The sequence below is a fragment of the Panicum virgatum genome, chromosome 4K (assembly GCF_016808335.1).
Source record: "Panicum virgatum strain AP13 chromosome 4K, P.virgatum_v5, whole genome shotgun sequence".
Taxonomy (NCBI): Eukaryota; Viridiplantae; Streptophyta; class Magnoliopsida; order Poales; family Poaceae; genus Panicum; species Panicum virgatum.
In genome coordinates, this window is record NC_053139.1 from 18,786,953 (window position 1) to 18,805,424 (window position 18,472).

General features: G+C 49.6%; 1 protein-coding gene across 1 annotated transcript; it reads right to left on the reverse strand.

The window, feature by feature from the left end:
- Positions 1-10,225: 10,225 nt before the first annotated feature.
- Positions 10,226-18,461, reverse strand: LOC120703389 (probable starch synthase 4, chloroplastic/amyloplastic). The gene is made up of 16 exons (XM_039987442.1): positions 17,977-18,461; positions 17,437-17,545; positions 17,184-17,259; positions 16,160-17,087; positions 15,981-16,032; positions 15,284-15,406; positions 15,124-15,199; positions 14,864-15,048; positions 14,577-14,768; positions 14,388-14,456; positions 13,440-13,649; positions 13,195-13,320; positions 12,132-12,281; positions 11,219-11,280; positions 11,054-11,129; positions 10,226-10,956 (listed from the first exon to the last, which is right to left on the reverse strand). The coding sequence occupies exons 1-16, from the start codon at positions 18,102-18,104 to the stop codon at positions 10,786-10,788; spliced, it is 2,733 nt and encodes a 910-aa protein (XP_039843376.1). The 5' UTR covers positions 18,105-18,461; the 3' UTR covers positions 10,226-10,785.
- Positions 18,462-18,472: the final 11 nt, after the last annotated feature.

Below are 18,472 nucleotides of genomic sequence, written 5' to 3' on the forward strand. Positions count from 1 at the left end.
GAGTCCCCGTACTCCTCGCTGCTGTCTGGCAGCTCCACCACCGCCGTTGCGCCCCCCTGCGCCGTGGGCACGGGCACTATCGCGGCGGTACCCTCGTCTCGGGCCTCGGTGGGCTCCGAGATGGGGGCTCCTTCTACCGCTGGCGCCTCTTGCGCCATTTCTTCTGCGAGACCCTCGCCCTCGGCCCTCGAAGGCTCGAAGACGGGGGTCTCCTCCGCAGTTTGGCCGGCAGGGTGCTCCTGCGCGCCCCCGCCAGTTTCTCCTCCTATGTCCGGCCGGGCGGGGATATCTGCGTCGCCCTGACCGGCCTCAACATCAATGACCGCTTGGGCGGCGCCACCGGCACCGCTCTGGCCGGTCTCCTCGGCGTCGGCCGCTTGAGCAGCCGCCTCGGCGCCACGGTGGCCGGCGTCACTCTGACCAGTGTCACCCTCCTTCTCCCGGGCTTGCTGCGCCGCCTGGGCCCCACGGGCCACTGCCTCCCGTAGCCTAGTGGCCGCCACCTCGAGATCCAAGGCGGGTGGGGGCTGCGGCGCCGTGTGCGGAGTGCTGCGAGCCCCGGTCTTGAGAGCCTTGGCCGGGGCAAGCCGCACTGCATCCTTGGGAACGGCCCCGGGGCTGGAAGTCAAGAGGCACGAGTTGAGCGGGATCGAGAAATTTACCAAGTACATAACAAAAAACGAAATCCAAAATGCTTACCCAGATCGAGCACTCATGCTCCTCTTCCTCGTGGCGCTCTTTCGAGCCTGGGGCATCGAGCTGTCCCTCGAAGACTGCCCCGAGGGCGCCCCCCTTGTGTCAGCCCGATGGCTCGAGGCTGCCAGCACGGACGACTCCTCTCCCGCCGCGGCCTCGTGGCCGCGGATCAGCACCTGGGGCGCAGGCGACCCCTCGCCGGTCGCCGGCGAGGATGACCCCCGTACCGCACCCTCGAGGGTGGGATTCGCCGACGACCCCGCTACGGCCCCCGGCTCCTCTGGCGCCACGGTTGCTCCCTCTTCCTCGTCCCACAGGTAGAACGGTAGGGGGCTCGCGCCCTCCCCGTCCCCCCTCGGCGCGCGGTCCTCGGCATCCGAGGCCTCCTCCGAGTCCTCCTCCTCGTCCTCCTCCGAGGACTCAGGTGTGGCAGGTCGCGGCTTCCCCTCCGCCCGAGCGAGCTGGCGCGCCTTGTCGTGCGCCGCCTTCCTTTTCCTCTTCCTCTCGGCCTTGGCCTCCACCGCGTCCTTCCGCCTCTTCATCTTCTCCGCGTGGAGGCGATTGATCAGGCGCTGTTCTGAGACCGGAGGCCTCGAGGTGCCGCATCTCAAACCCTGTACAATACACACAGATGGGGTCAGGAAAGGGGAACTACACGATGCACGACGAGTTCGAAGCCAAAACTCACCAGGGAAATATACCCCGGCTCGGGGCGCATCTTGATCCTCCAAAGATCCGCGGGATCTTGGGGAAACTCCGCCACCGCATGCTTCGCCCTTCGGGCGGCGTTGGTGTGGGAGAGAAGCTTGCTCGACGTCCCCGAGCCCTCGACCTTGCTCCCGGGGATGAGCCGGTAAATCGGCAGGGCCCTCTCCACAAGAGGGATCACCCTCTGCCGGTGAAAGTTCGCGATGACGTCCGCCGCTGTCAATCCCTTCCTCGCCAAACGCGCCAGCGCATCGGTAAGGCCCTCGAGCCTGGCTTGTTGGGCAGGGGGCGACACCCCCCAGTCCCACTTCGCCGGACGCTCCCGAAGAACCTTGTTAGTAAACGCCGGGAGTGCGCCGCTGAAGTTTCGAAGGTAGAACCACCCTCGGCTCCACCCGGAGTTGTTTGTCGTCATCTTGCTTGTGATGTAAAGGTTCCGCCGGTTCGGGCGGACGTGGAGCGTCAAGCCACCGGCGCGCGCGAACCGCCTTGGCTGGTTCCGCGCGTTCTCGACGAAGAGCTCGCCGCGGAACAGGTGGATCCAGAGATCCCAGTGGACGTCGATGCCGAGGTACCCCTCGCAGACGGCGACGAAGACCGCCGCCTGCGGATGGAGTTGGGCTGAAATTGTGCAGCTCCACTCCGTAGTACTCGCACAGCGCCCTCATAAACTTGCTGGCGGGGACGCCGAAGCCCCGTTCGTGGAGGCGCACGAAGCTCACAACATAGCCCTGCGGGAGCTCCGGCTCAGACTCGTCCAGGCGCGGGGAAATCCACGCCGGCGCCCCCGCGTCGGGGTTCCGCGGCAGCAGTCGATCGGCGACCAGCTGCTCCAGCACCGCGACGGTGGCGGAGGACTTCCCCCATGGCAAGGGCTCCTGGATATCCGACATCTCCGAGAGTCGAGGGGGGATGGAAAAAGGAAGGCTCCGAAATGGCTAAGTCTCTTCCTCTCTCTTTCTCTTTCTCCTTTTCTCCTTCTCGCTATAGGCTATGGGTTCAAGAGGCGACGGAGGCGGAGAAGGCGAAACAGGATGAAGGCAAATGGCCAGGTGAACCCAAAACATCCCCTTCTTCTCCATATTTATGTACCACGGGGGGCGCACCCACAGCCACGGCCCAAATCTACCGCATTCAATGCGGTAGATTTTGCTATCACTGACGGGTGGGCCCCATGACCGCGGAGTTCCCCACGCGCGCACGCAGCGATAAATGCGGCACGGTAACCGGCGGGCGCGACGCGACTGTTGTGTTATCCCATCCGTCAGCCGCCGCCCACACCGCACCGCACGAATCGGGCCACGTTCGCCCACCACCAGCGGAAGACCCGCGCGCACGACTTGCGACTCTGCGTCGTTTCAAACCAAGACGGACTATTCCTTCAGGGGTCTCTTTACCCTCGAAGGAATCGCATTTCGAGGCCTTACTGATCAAGGGATCGAAGCCTGGCCCTTCAGGGGGTTCGACAGGCGCCCCAGATCACCGGAGTCAGGGACTGCAGGGATGTGCCATACAAGCTACCCTCGAATGCGGAGTTCGAGACATCCTACGAAGTGTTCAAGGCCAGTCGAGGGTGCCTAGAAGGGGGATCCCATCGAGGGAGAGCGTCGAGCCCCCGGACCCTATCGAATGGGTCCGAGCCCCGCCTAGTGAACCCTCGCAAGCGCTTTATGAGACGTGTCTATGGACCACGAGCTGACCCCTATCGAACGGGGCACGGACGTCCACTTGAACAACCCGCTAATAGCTCACTGAAGCAGCCATAGCTCGCGGCCCGGGCATGGGTAGCATGGTGCGCTTCACCCCTCCTCCCTGCGAAAGGGCGACGAGGGTCGTAATTAAAGTCGAGGGTTTCCCCTGAACGCCTTCACACGGGCCTAGGCTCGGGGGCTCCTCGCACACTACGGTTCAAAACCACACCCTCGAATAAATCGACAACCATCACTTATGAAGCTCCACGCGTAAACCGAACCCACCGCTATTAGCGTACGTCCCCCTAACGGCTAAAGCTGAACGCTAGATCACCGTACCAGCACTAAGAGTGCCGAGGCCGGCCGAAAAAGTGCCGATGACGGCTGAAAAAGACGCTGGACGGCCATCCCAGTAGAGCTACCCAGCGGGACAACATTTATAGCCCTTGGACGAGCACAAACTCTCCTCCAAGGCCTCGGGGGCTACACCGCGGGTGCGCTGACGCGCCCCCGCGAAGGTGACTTCACACATATTCGAGGGTCGTGACTCTCTATACACCCCTATACCCTCGGTAATCCTCCCCGCAGAGGAGAAAGGGGACTTTATTGCTCAAATGCAAGTAAAGATTACAAAGGATCACCGGCGGGAAGCCATCGAAAGATACAAACACATTGCCACCTACGTGGCAATTTTCCCTGTCTTGGGGAGGAGCAGGCGACGAAGAAAGGCACCGAGCCCCTAGCTGACACAGCAGCGAGGCTGCTAGGGATGCGAGGAGCGGCCCCCAGACCTCACAGGTCCAGCGGGACGCTCTCCTCGCAAGCCTTCTTCTAGCGTCTCCCCCACCGAAGACCACGCGGGGGGTCGAGCTGGCGGACAGCACCCTCCGCACCGTCTCCCCGAGAGCAACCTTGTCGTCGGGGGGACGATGCGAAAAACAGCCACCGGACCTGGCGCCAGCGTCCCGGTCAGGCGTCTCCATCCCCCTTCAGGCTAGGGGACATCGCAGGAGCAGGACCCCACGGGTCCAATGCTCTTCCGCTGATCCCACTGAAGCCGAGGGATGGTCTGCACGCCCACTCCGGTCTTCCCCAACCGCTCGCAAGCATTCTTCTAGCGCCAAAAGCTTAAAAAAGCCAGGCCACCCCATCTGGGGGCCGGTCGCAAAAAGGCAAAGGAAACATTACAAGATTTAGTCAATGCTGGAAGAAAAAGTCGGGAGGCTGGAGAAGAAGGGAAACCCCACGACCCCTATTTATAGCTGCGCCAGGCACAAAGCTTCAAGCTTATCAAAGAGCGGAGGCTTGTATCGCCCGTGACGAAGCGGCGCTCCACGAGCAAAGGACGTCCTCGGTCCCCGCGCCGAGACACGACCGAATGAAATAAAGCGGAGCTGAGCCCCTGAAAGCTAAGCGGTGCAGCATCGGCTCTGGCCGGATGCCATCGAACGGCGCGCCGTAAAGCAACCAGGAACGCCGGGGCCAAGGCCCTACGTACGGGCCAGCGCGACGGGAGCACCACCTGCCAAGCCGCGGGCGCTACCATCACCCTGGCCCTCCTCAGCGCGCGGACACGTTTTGTCCTTCAAAAAAAACAAACAGAGAGGCGCGCGCCTCGAAGCACTCCCCCCATGGGCGTACTGCCCCGACCGACGTATTGTCACATCCACTAGGCTGGCGCCCAGGCGCGTCTGGCGGGTGCGCGGCATTGACTGATCACGACAAAGGGGAAATCGCGGAAACACCCTTTGGCCGAATCCATCGACTCGACCAAAGCCTCGGGGGCTACTGTCGGGTGCCACAATTAGGGACACCCTAATTGGAGTACTAAAACCACATTCGAAAACACAAACACATTTTAAGGCAACTGGGCCCACAAAGGCCCCCGGCCTCCTTCCAAATCTGGAAGAGAGGAAAGGACTCAAAGAAGCCCAGCATGTGGCCCATTCGCACCCCTCTCAGGCCCACCGAACAATCTCCGCCCCGCTCGAGGGTAGCGAATCTACCCTCGGGCGGGTCACTCATCTCCGCCTCGCTCGAGGGCTCCCCTCGGACCCTCGACCGCGCAATCGCATTTCCGCCTCGCTCGAGGATAGCGGACCTGCCGTCGAGCGGGTGGCCAGTCTCCGCCTCGCTCGAGGACAGCGGACCTGCCCTCGAGCGGGTGGCCAATCTCCGCCTCGCTCGAGGCCATCTCTCGGCACAAGGGACAAGTGGCCCCGCCGCCCAACCGACCGCCGTACAAAGGCATTAAAGGCCAGCTACTCCGCCACGGCTCAAAGGACGGGCGGCGTCAGACTGCCACTCCCGCAGTGGATGTGACCGGCGTCCCGTCCACTGACCCCGGTCACCGCTCTGCCACCCCAGCCGCTATAGCAGCACTGTTGAGCATTCAACGCGGTACAAGACAAGTTGGCGCCGCCCCCGTTACTGTCACGCCGACATCAACCATCTGAACACACCTCCCCCTGGGGAAGGGGTCTGGCGATGTCACGTGCCCTTCCGGGAGGGGCAAACCGCATGCGCGGACGGTCCCGGACCTCCCTCTTGTGGGATCCGGGACTTCCACGCGCCCCCGGACCTTCTAGTGCGCACGCTCGCACCCCGACCAGGGGGTCCGGGACCGTCCCACGCCATTACTACCGCTGGGACTCTGCAGGACGGCCGCCGCCATCTCCACAAGACCAAGGACGGAGCCCAGGATGACGGCGACGTGCGTCGCCTTCCCACAGTACACTTCCTACAGTGCTCGACCACTGTACCCGCGATTCAGGGGAAAACGACGACTTCCGCGCCCCTACACTCATGTACGCCGCCCCTCCTTACAACTATAAAAGGAGAGGGTGGGCTTCCTTTTGGAGAGGCTGATCGACTCTCTCCAATCAAAGGTTGGAAGTAAGTTCTCTGAACTCCCCCTCAGAGGACTCTCAGCACGACTGAGCACTCATCTCAACCAACTCCACCTCTAGCAGAGACTTGGGAGCTTCTCTCCCTCTCTCGCCTCGCTTGTATCCCCTACTATGAGCACTTCGGGTGCAAGATAATACAGTGCCCTCGCACGCCCCCTTTGCTGGACGTACGGCCCCGCGGCCGGAACCAGGATAAAACCGTGCGTTACTGTGATTGCCTCTTGCATCATCATCTGGGACGAGGAAACACGCAGCATTTACTAGTTGGGATTCAGGCCCCATGGGTCGGAACGCCGACATCAGCTGAGAATGCAAGCCGAGCAGGCTCGCCAGCAGGAGGCCCAGACATTAGTGCTTGAGGGGATTAGACAGCAGCAGGAGGCCATGAGGCTACAGCTACAGTAGCAGTCCCAGATTCAGCAGCAGATGTTCACATTCTTCTCGGGATGCTTCGGTCAGCTATACCGTCACACTGGACTGCCTGAGCCTCAGCTCCCCACACCCCAGCAGCTCCAGTTCAACCCCACAGCTCCTGCTCCACCAGTTGGCAGTTTTTGTGCAGACACCCTTGGCGTCATTCCCGATGTCACCCTTTCTTCAGACCGGGTTGTTTGCCAGTCCTGCTCATACTTCCACCGCTACTCCGGCTCTTGCTCCACAGCCTAGTATCTGGACCGCCGAGCAGCGTGTAGAGTTCCTCAGACAACAGCAGGTTCTGCATCAGCTACTGCACCCCTCAGCTCACTCACTCACTTTCGACTCACCTTCTCAGCCTGAGGTGCTCCGTCCGTCCGTCGTACGCCCTACACAGCCAGACCTGACTCCCGTCACGTCTACCCCTCCGACGGACTCCACGGTCGTCGCCGAGCCAGTTGCTACCGCTACTCCAGCTACTTCTGCTGCTCCGACGACTCCGGTCGAGCAGAAGTCTTCTTCGGTCGACGACGACTGGACGGACGATGACGCCGATGACTCTGCCGCTCAGTTTTCCACTGGACCCAGCCGGAAGACCCCGCCTTCTCCAGCTCAGGATTAGATCGCCTTTCTTTTTGGTGCTTTGTTGCCAAAGGGGGAGATAGATAGGGGAGTAGAGATAGGGGGAGCTTGGTGGTTTGTGGTGTGATTGGATCTTCATGGATTTTGTGTATGGACATGTTATTTGGATATTGCGTACGCTCTGTGTTGACATGTCCCTACATGTGCTTTATTTCGAGTAATGCATGTTTGTTTATCGCTTTCTATTTCATATCTTGTGTATCTCTACTTTGTGTTGTCATCAATCACCAAAAAGGGGGAGATTGAAGTGCATCTAGGCCGATAGATGCTAATGGTAAGTTTCGGTGATTAATGACAACCGTATGCGACTAACGTGTATTTTGAAGGAAAAATCAATGACTAATTTAGTCTCATATAAAATGTGAAAAGAGACCCTTCAATTCGGAACAATCATGCGTGCCAAGGACTCAATTTCAAAGATTAAGGACCTTTCTAGTCTCAAGTGTCACAAGGAGATGAAGGACACTTGATTTAGACAGGGTTTATAGTTTATAGTTCTTGACCGTACTATTAAGAGGGGTTCATGAGTTAGTAGCTTGATCAAAATTGAGTTGGCCTTAGAAATCTTGCACACTCGCTCAAAAACAGCTCAAGATGGTCAATAGAAGTTAACACAACACTTGGAAGAAGAAACAATCGAAGTTACTTTCAAATCCAAGTCAATTCAGCTGAAAACAAAGAAAAACAGCAGCACCGGTTGAACCGGTGCCCTAGCGTCGAAGCATCCGATGCTTGGCGGAAGGACCGATGCCCTGTCGGTCTATCTTCTCTGGATACAGGCAGAAATCAAGTCAAAAACTCTATAGCACCGGTTGAACCGACGGTCAAAAGATAAGCACCGGTGCATTGGATGTACCATGTTCCAGAGTGCATGTTTTGGTGGACTTCAACTTCTCTTCAGCACCGGTTGAACCGACGCTTCAGAATTAAAGCACCGGTGCATTAGACGTCCTATGTTCCAGAGAGCTTGTTTGAGTTGGTCAGTGAACCTCTTCAGCACCGGTTGAACCGACGCCCCTACGAAGCATGCACCGGTGCAATGACGCAAGCCTGGATACTGTGTCAGAACCCCAACGGCTACAATTTGGACACAGAGAGACCGGTTGAACCGACGCCTCAAATCTGACACCCATCGGTTCTTCCGGTGCTCACAGTTTTTCTGCAGTGGACTTCCAACGGCTATGTAACTCTTTCCACTCTATATAAGGGCACCCCATGGCTCATTTCAGTTGCCTTTGACACCCTGAATACTTGAGGCCACCCTTGAGAAGAAGAGAAAGTGCTTTGAGCAAACAAGAGAAGATCTAGCACTTTGTTTGTGTTTCAACCTTGAAGAATCCATCCTTTGCAAGTGTAGCAAGTGTGCTTGAGCTAGGGCCAACTGAGTGTAGGTCAAGTGAAGGCTTATGAGCTTGTTACTCTTGGTGTTTGACAGCACCTAGCCGGTCTTGGTGATCGGAGGTTCTTGGTGAGCTCTTGGTGTTTGTGGGAGCCCCAAGACAAGAAGATTGTACACGGTGTGAAGCTCGCCGTTCCGGAGATGGAGAAAGAGCATTCTTAGTGATCACTTGCTCCTTGGTGAAGCAAGGAAGCTATACCCTTGTGTGGGTGCTCCAACGTGGATTAGGGGGGAGCGTCAACTCCTCGATACTACGGGAAAAAATCCGGTTGTCTCGTGTCTCTTACTTTTATTTCAAGCAATTAAATCCTTTTGTTGTTACTCTTGTCTTTGATTGCTTGTAGTTTGACTAGGACAACTTGCATGGTAGTGTGATCTTTTGCTTAGGTTTTGATTTTGCTAGTGTGATATCTTTTAAGCAACATGATCATGATAGTGTGTTTACCCACCTAAGGACCTTGTGTTAGCATGCTCTAGTGACTAGGTTTCAATTTCATAGTTTGGGCAATACTAGTTTAGGTTAAGGACTAGATAGATTTTTGAAAAAGTCTCAATTCAACCTCCCTTCTTGGACAACGATCCTTACAACAAGGCACCATGATCGAAGTCGAAGTCAAAGATCAAGCTCAAACTCTCTGCTCAAGCCAAACAAGAAACAAAATAATTTCGGCAAAAAGTGTTTTTACTCCTGAATCATGTTTAACATGCTCCTTATGTACCCTGCTGCTGCATTTCAGTTCGGTTGAACTCAGTATTCAGAACATATTGAAATCCTATTTGCCTTGACGATCGTCAGACTGCTCTGGATGTACATGTTTGTATCCGTTTGGGGGTTGTTTGTATTCAGCTCAATATTAAAAAAATCGGAAATATGCAAAAGAGTTGTGTATCATTGCATTATGAAGAAGAAAGAGTAGTTTCCTTTACAACGCGGGCTCAATATTAAGATCGTAACATGTTTCTCTCGCCAGGCCCCCGCCCTCACGCACCCCCTCCCTCGCTCGCCCTGAGATCCCGATCGGCTCGCCGGGTCGGGACGTCCCTAGTTTTTAACCCTAGTTTTTTTATAATTTAATTTTAACCCTAGTTTTTTTATATTGCAATGTGTGACCAACACTTTACGGCACAAAGCTGACAGTAGTCATGGACCATCAATGTATGCATTCCGAGAGCACCCCTCTCTTTCAAGAACTTGTGGTATGTCAAATTCTAGGAAGGTTCTTTATGCTTTGTATCAAATTATAACTATATGCTCCACGTTTTGTGCATGCCCTAGCAAATTTATCAAAACAATTTCTAAGAAACTCTGACAATTCCTTAGTTGTTTTCATCTCCTCCGCTAGACTATTTATTATTCCGAATGTTTCAATGGACAGTACGTCTAATGAATTCAATTCGTCCTGAAAATTTAGCCCGTCTCTAGCCAGCTTTCTTCTCTTTTCTAAGGTGCCGCCGCCACTCCTCTGTCCTCTCCCTTCGTAGTTCTCCACGAGAAGCACAAGCTAACTTCTTCCACCTACATGATCTCAAACTCTCGTTGTTCTTTCCCCGTGAAAAAAATGCAGTTCCATGGCAAAACTACAAAGGCCAATGTATGCCGAGGCAACCAATGAGGTCTACAGGAACTCAGCCATGGTTCTTTGTCTCCTCTGATGACGCTTTTGCCCCGGCTTCTTTTTCTTGGCACATTGATGACCTAACAGAGACGACAAGAAACAGTTTAGGAAGCAAAATGTGGTCAACATAGAAAGACAGCATAACACGTGAAATTTGAAGTTCACTTCGTATAATATGGTCAACACTTCTGTTGCTTACAAATTGTCCATGTTAGTTAACCAGGTCCTGTTGATAAAATATTGTATCCCTCCAAGGAGTGAGTGTGACTATGGAATGCAAAGTCACCAGTTTATGCCAAAAAACCATTACATGAACCCTATAATCTCTCAATTAACAGCTTCATAGAGGTACACAACCACGTGTACAACTGGATATTTGTTCGCACTGGCATCCTAATCTCATGCGTGCTTTTGCACCCAACAGTAGCTGCTGCTCCAAAAATCCTGAATCTCATGATGATGCATGCTTCGGAAAACATCCGTTCTGTATTTTTTCTCTCTCATATATAGTATATCTTTTGCTCCGTCGGGAAGTGCGCGTGACGCCGCCGCGCTGCCGTTTGTACACCCAAGTAGGTAGCGATTCCCCAATGTGTTTCTTCATTTCTCCAGCATATATGCTCAGTTCAGTGCTGATAGAACTGCATTTACCATACATTAAAGCAGCATCCGGGAGAGTCCATGGAGGCATCAGGAACTATCTCTGCTGTTTATGTTGCCGCCCTTGCTTGAGCAGCCGCTCTCTGGTAGATGTCTTCGTATTGGGAGGCTGAAGTATCCCAGCTGAAATCTATCTTCATGTCTTTCTGTACCAACTGTTTCCAGACTTCAGGTTTCCTATGGTAGTAGTTGAAAGCTCTTTCCAAAGCACTATCAAAGCCCTATTGAGATGAACACCTCACATTAGCTCTCTGTAGCCACCAAAATATCATATATTCCAATACGTTAGCTCAGGATGTACACAGATACGGCAATCACCTGCTCATCAGCCTTCAAAAAGGTGAAGCCATTTCGCAGTTCCATGGGTATCGTTTCATCGTCGAAATCGAAGACACTAAAATTACAAAGCAAATTAGAGCAGCATTATCAATGCATGTTTGAAGGTGCCAACAATGTTGTAGGGATTGATGGCTCAAGATGTACCTGTCATTCAGACCACCAGTTCTCCGAACAACTGGCACAGAACCATAGCGCATAGCTATCATCTATGGAAGAAAAACAGGTCAGAATTGCACATCAGAAGACAAGCACATTTAACTATCAAGCAGAAGGTGAACATGAATTTTCTGTAGAAATAAAAGCATGTGTTTTTTGAGAGAAAAAAGATAGTAAAAAGTCCAAATTACTCCCCTTAAGTATGGCCAAAGTCCGGATAACCCCTTTAACTATCTCTTGGTTCAATTTGGCGCCTAAATTAGTAAATTATGTCATTTGGTTCAATTTACCCCCCAATAGATTTGTCTTTTTTATTTCTCCATGTACCAGCAAAATCTTAATTTAAGACTTTGCAGAATTGTAGTGGGCATCACAATGTATGTCAAAAAATGTATTATGAATTTTCCATCATTATGTTTTCTATAATTTTGTATCATAAGGTTTAATTTATTATTAAATATTGCACCCTATCAAAATAATGATGAAAAATTCTTGACATATTTTTCTAAAATGTGCTATGATGTCCATTTTCATCCTGCAAAATTTTAACTCAAGATTTTGCTTGTGCATGGATAAATAAAAAACATAAAGTTAACTAGGGGGTTAGGGGGTAAATTGAACCAAACGACATAGTTTGGGGTGTGTTGGGGGGGGGGGGGGGGGTAAATTGAACTAAGAAATATTTTAGAGGGTTATCCGGACTTTGACAATATTTGAAGGGATTAATTTGGACATTTTCGAAAAAGATATTAGGCATGAGTTATATAGTTTACTTATACGAAGATACCAGATGATGAAGATGGTAAAGGACTTTTGCCAGTAAATTCTATATAGGAAGTTCTTGTAGTTTTCTGTATATATACTATTACATACCATTAAATTAAATATGAAGAAACCATACCTGAGTGAGACCACATGGCTCAAACATAGAAGGAACAATGAACATGTCTGATGCTGCAAAAATCATATGCGATAGAGCATCATCATACTTCAAAAGCAGCCTGATATTGCTATTGTTCTGAAATTGGTCTGCAATACCCTCGAACTCCCTCTGAAAGAAATGACCAATGTATTGTGTTATGATTGCGAGGAAACAGCTGTTCAATAGAGAGCCGAAAAGCATGGTATTTTGAACAATTAATGTGTGCTTCTTCATGAGGGGGGAGACGTTAGTCTAGATGGGCAAGTGGTGGTCCAGAAGGATACTTTTCGGTATTTAGGATCGGTGCTACAAAAGGATGGCGACATTGATGAAGATGTTAGGCATAGAATTTCAGCTGGCTGGTTGAAATGGCGGCAAGCTTCTGGCATCCTTTGTGACAAGAGGGTGCCACAAAAGCTAAAAGGCAAATTCTATAGGACAACAATTCGTCCGGCGATGTTATACGGTGCTGAATGTTGGCCTACAAAAAGGCAACATGTCCAGCAACTGAGTGTAGCAGAGATGCGGATGTTGCGGTGGTTTTGCGGGCACACAAGGAGGGATAGAGTCCGGAACGAAGTTATTCGGGATAGGGTCGGGGTGGCACCAATTGAGGAGAAACTTATCCAGCATCGGCTGAGATGGTTTGGACATGTCCAACGAAGGCCTCCTGAGGCGTCGGTGCGTAATGGGGTTCTTGAGCGGGTCGATAATGTAAAGAGGGGTAGAGGTAGACCTAAACTGACGTGGGATGAGTCGGTTAAGAGAGACCTTAAGGATTGGAATATCTCTAAAGAGATAGCTTTGGATAGGAGCGCTTGGAGACTAGCTATCAATGTGTCTGAACTTTGAACTTATTTCTTTCGGGTTTCATCTCTAGCCTACCCCAACTTGCTTGGGAAAAAAAGGCTATGTTGTTGTTGTTGTAATGTGTGCTTCTTCATGATTAATAAACTATTCATGAGGAACTAAAGGCTGTTTTCTTTTTCTTTCAAGGTTCAAGTAGGCCAAATGTAATAAATACTCCACCAAGGAAACACACCTGAATGTTTGGTACGGGACTAGAACCTAGGAGAACGAACTGTCCACCTAACTCAGCTGTTTTATATATTGCATGCCTGATGAGATGTACACCCTTTTGAGGAACAAGCCTTGTAATGCAACCGACCTGTTTGAGGAAACTTTAGTTCTCTAGTAAATCTTGAAGAGAGGAATAGGCTCAAATCAAGTACAGAGTCAGCTTATACATACAAAGATTTACGATGGCTTTGAGGATAAAAAACATACGAGTGGTTGGGAAGCATTTGCAGACGACATCTTGAGCTGCTTCCTGAGAGCTGCTTTGTTCGCTGATTTTCCATATAGATCATTAGCACTGTATTGGACCTTGAGAAACCTATCTGTAGAAGGATTCCATGTATCTGTGTCGATGCCATTAATTATTCCAACAAATTTCTTGGAATGTATTTTAAGTGTATCTTGGAGCCCACGCCCACCCTGAGCAATGGAGCAACTTTGTCAGTAACAAAACATTGAGACAGGATAAAGTCATGATTCTTAAACCTAATTATGGCAAATAGTAACACCACAACCAGTTCAACCCTTATCTAAGGATCCATGTATTTGAATTAGAAAATTTCAAGCATCCATCCTCTTTATAGAATTCCTAGGGATGCAAGTGGTGGCCCTAATAGGTAGGCTTGGGGTCAGTTCGTTAGTTCACTTGTATCCCATTTCCTTTGCTTTGACATCCGTGTAGTTCAATAAGATGGTTTTTTTGTAGAATCAAAACTTGCATCCCTAGCAACTCCCATGCGATAATCTACTTTTGTCCATGGAGAAATATTGAGAAGAAAACATTGCTCTATTAGACAAAGATCTGTAACTTACATTCAACAGGTTTGCTTTGGATTGTTCAATAATGTCTCATTTACAAACTCGAAATCCTTATAATAATATACTTTTTGGCCTTAAACCTCAGTAATGGACGATTACTGTTCAAACAATGAATTATAGAAGAACTAACTTGGTGCCCCTACAACTATGGAAATTGGCCTCCCTTCATATCAATAACCTTGAAATGCGACAAATGTCGATAATATACATGAATAAATCTTTACAGAATTTTGTTTCTTTAGTTTTTTTATACTTTCGAAAGTAATAGGGTTGGGGAAAATAGTGGTACCAGAATGTTTGTTATACAACACTGGACCCGAAGGTAAGAAGAAATATTACCTCTGAGCGCACCTCTTGAGCATATGTTGGTGATACAGTTGTGACAATGTTGGAATACACAATTGCACCCTGAACATCAGAAGCGCATAGAATCATTATTAGTGTACCATAAAGCTAAAACTCTAGTTTTTTTAGATTAAGTAAAACTCTAGTTTCAACTCTTCTGCACATTTTCCATTAGGTCGATACCTTGACAACATTTATTCTGCCATGTGAATTATCCCGCATTCTGTCTGGTCTATCTAGGCGCTCAACATCAAGGCCACAGCATGCTAAATCCTGAGCTGGAGCCGTTCCTTGATATTCAAAATTGTGACAGGTAAAACAAATTCTAGCTAAGCTGAAGCCAAGATTTGCATATACATCCCAATAAAGAGGTGCCTGGAGATTGCAATGTAACAAAAAGAATAAATTACCTTCAACCTAGTAAATCACATAAGGAAAACATGATATTTTACGTAATCTTTAAATCTTACAACAAATGCAGTCTGCCAGTCATGACAGTGAATTATGTCAACTTTCTTCCCAGATTGGTAAAGCAATTCCAGTGCCACACGGCTAAAGTAGGAAAAACGTTTGAAGTCATCATGCTCCCCATAGTATTGTGCCCTCCAAAAGAACTTGCCTGGATGCTGCGGCTCAATAAAGTAGACAGGAAGTCCTGCATTTGCTAAATTTGGTTAGGCCTCTGTATATTTAGTATAAAACAACAGTAGAACTGAGTGTTGACTGGAACCTTCAACGGTCCCGGTCCATATTTTGTTGGCAAACATATTCCCCTCAAAGTAGGACTGCACCACAACATCTAGAACCTGCACAATCACTAAACAACAACCTTAAAACAAACAGAAGATGCAACTAAATCCATAATATGAGTTGAGAAACCAAATACATACCTTAAGATTATTGATTTGGTTATGCTGCATGCAGTCATATTTGGGAAGAATTATCTCTACTAGGTTCCCCTTTTTCTGAAGTGCCTTCCCAAGACCAGAGATCACATCTGCCAGACCACCAACCTACACAATAATGCGTACAAGAAAGCTAAAAGATGACCAATTGGATCGGAAATTAATTAGTGTATGCACCACATAATACTTTAAAATAATTAGCGAACCATCATATTGGTAGTTTGATATCAGGAACCAGCATACTTATATGTATTTTATACTCTGGTATATGGGTTGGAGATCAATACAATTTAACTAAGCTATAGATTATTTTTAAAGCTTCAGGCAATTTAGTAGTGAATCAACATCAAGACTGTCTTTGCAGGTTTAGGTACACTTTCAATTGTATCGAATTTGTTGCCCTCTCCAATCAATCCTCAAGATTCTCAAAAATCTGGAAAATAGTTGAGTAGAAGAACACTACTGTTGAATGAGTTGGAGATTACTATTGGCTGCCTCCCTCGCAAGTCAAAACACACATGCCCCCCTATTAGAACTTACTCCAGTTCAAATAGAGCACTAGAAAAAGTGTTACCAACAGGACTGCTAGGTTCTGTTTTGCACCTAGTTTTGTGCAGCATATTAAACAGATTAAATCACACACGCTTGATGAAAGAAAAACCGAATCAGTAACAAAGATCACCTTTGCAACAGGAGCCATCTCTGCTGCTATGTGGACAATGTGCAAACCAGAACTGCATTCATTCAATAATAAAATATTTGATCATACCAAATATACAAATAAATATTTTCTGAAGCATAGGTTGTTGTATAAACAAGGTAAAAAAATCTTCCTCTTATTAGCAAAGGAGAAAGTGGTACCTGGTTCCTGGTAGTGCCATCTTTAGAAAACTATCTATCAGTTCCCTCTCTGCCATTCCTCTAGATGACAAGTATGCTTCCCGAAGGCGATTATCCCTTTTCCAAGCCATTTCTCTTAATATATTTGCATCATCGTTGGATATTTTCTTCTCAAGTGACCACCCATCAATCAAAAGAGAGATCCTACTCCAGAATTCTGATGGCATGCCTTCCTGATAATGCTCCATTGACTTCTTCTCACTTTCCTTTATTAGTTTACTGAGAGTATCATGAAACTCCACTATTGAGTGTTCACAAAGTTCAATTTGAGAATGCATTTCACGATTACAAGCTTGGAAGCGTTCTTCTATTGATTTTACCCTTTTCTTCAAAAGATCAACCAAATAAAGACAGAACTCTGATATGTTTGTTGCTCCCAATGACGCCTCTAGTTTGTCAACCTTATCCTGGAAGGCGTGATAGCCATCGAGTATCAGAGCAGCATGCTCAACTTGGTTTGCTGTGGACTCAAGCAATTCTTCCAAATTTTCTACTTTCTCCCACCAGGCATCATGTTGCATAGGACCAAGTTTCAACATATCAGAATGGGCAGCTATGAATGCACACTCCAGCTCCCTAAGGGAAGAATCTAAAAGAGCACGCTCTTTCTCCAGCTTGAATAGACTCTCTTCTTTCTCAGTTATATCAATAAGCTTTGCTTTTAAAAAAGTTATGTCATCTTTCAGTAGCATATTCTCTTCCTTTAGTACATCAAACTCCAGAGCCTCTGCATCAGACATCCCTTTGGTAGAAAGCTCAGATTGTGCACCCGTTTCTGATAATTTTATCTCCAAAATGTTTATCTCCTGTTGCAAAGCTTCCTTCTCTTTAAGAATTTTGTCAGCACGTTCCAATGCCTGAAGACGAGCTTGATTCAGAAGCAAAATATCTAACAAAATAAAGTTTGAATTTTGTCATGCAAATATCTTCAGATTTGTATATCATAAAGAGCTATGTCAAGATTCACAAGGAAAGAATCCCCTACTCTTCTCAGTGTTTTGTATCTTTCCAACCAAATCTTCCAGTTGAATATTTGGTAGGCCATTTTCATCTCCAGACTTCTGCGGGAAAGTAACAAAACAGGAACTCTTAAAAGCAACCAGAAGAGGATCGATACTTCCTAATAATGTTCATGCTAATTAATATCCATAAGTTGTAGTCAAAGAACAAAAATATATGAAACATTGAACAAACACTTGTATCAAACATTGAAGCATAGAATAAATCTGCTGCAATACCTGTTGCTGTTCATCATCACTGGAAGCTCCTGCTCTATCTCTCTGAAAATTAACCCTGTTACGGTAGTTAGCACTAGATGTGGTCTTCTGAGGAGGTTGAGCGCCAGTCCTGGCACCAGAAAATAGAACTATTTACATATATCATCGATTCCAGCAACTAAACATATGTACATAAGGAGCCACAATGATTCGATCATGATTCCAAAACATTACTAGACAGTTTAGCACTGGTGTTTACAAATGCCTAAAACAGTTAACAGTGTGATCAAGCATGACAGAGCACTAGTAGAGACTGCGATAGGCCATTTGCCCATTTCCTACGTACAACGCACGCACCGTCGACGCGGCCACTGCACAGTGTGCATATAACATACTGCAATAGGAATACGGCCACGACACGGCGATCGAAAAAAAGGGGAAAAAACAACGCTCCATGTTACAAGCAATACCCCGAACACATCACGAGCGCCTTCTACTGTCCTTAATGCAGCGACAAGGGAAACACGGGCGTCCTCAAAGCAACCTACTACTAGTAGTTACCTGAGATTGCAGTGGCGAGGCCGACGGGACACCGCAAGGATGTTGCGCCCGGCGATCAATGATGGAGCAGGGCGGCGGCACAGGAGAGCAGTCGCCTCGGCGCCCGCCACCGCCGCGGAGCAAGCCATATGAAGTTGAGAAAGGTGGGGACTAGCCCTGGGCGTTCGGTCGGTTCTTGGAAAAGTTCCGGGCGGGCACTGGGCGCCGGCGGAGTGGGCACTGGCTGCGGCGGGCAGCCGGGGGCCGGGGCCGCGGGGCGGGCGGCGGCCGCAGCCCGCAGGGGTGCGGACGGCCGGACGGGACGGGGGGTCGGGGTCGGGGACGCCGGGACGGGGCCTCGCCGCCTTGACTTGGGGTCGGGGGTGGCCGGGTGGGGGTACTTGACTGGTGCTAGCGGAAGGCCGAGCACTCCGCACTGGGCGCTGGCGGCGGCCGCAGTCTGCGGGACTGCGGGAAGGGAAGGGAAGGGATAGCTGGAGAGAGGACTGGGGGTGGC

What these genes read in the sequence shown, in the direction of transcription:
- LOC120703389 (XM_039987442.1), bottom strand. Translation starts at nt 18,104, where the DNA reads ATGGCTTGCTCCGCGGCGGTGGCGGGCGCCGAGGCGACTGCTCTCCTG. An exon ending in GATACAAAACACTGAGAAGA is followed by an intron (nt 17,088 to 17,183) that starts GTAGGGGATTCT and finishes TTATTTTGTTAG; the next exon opens with ATATTTTGCTTCTGAATCAA. An exon ending in ACCAAATCAATAATCTTAAG is followed by an intron (nt 15,200 to 15,283) that starts GTATGTATTTGG and finishes GTGATTGTGCAG; the next exon opens with GTTCTAGATGTTGTGGTGCA.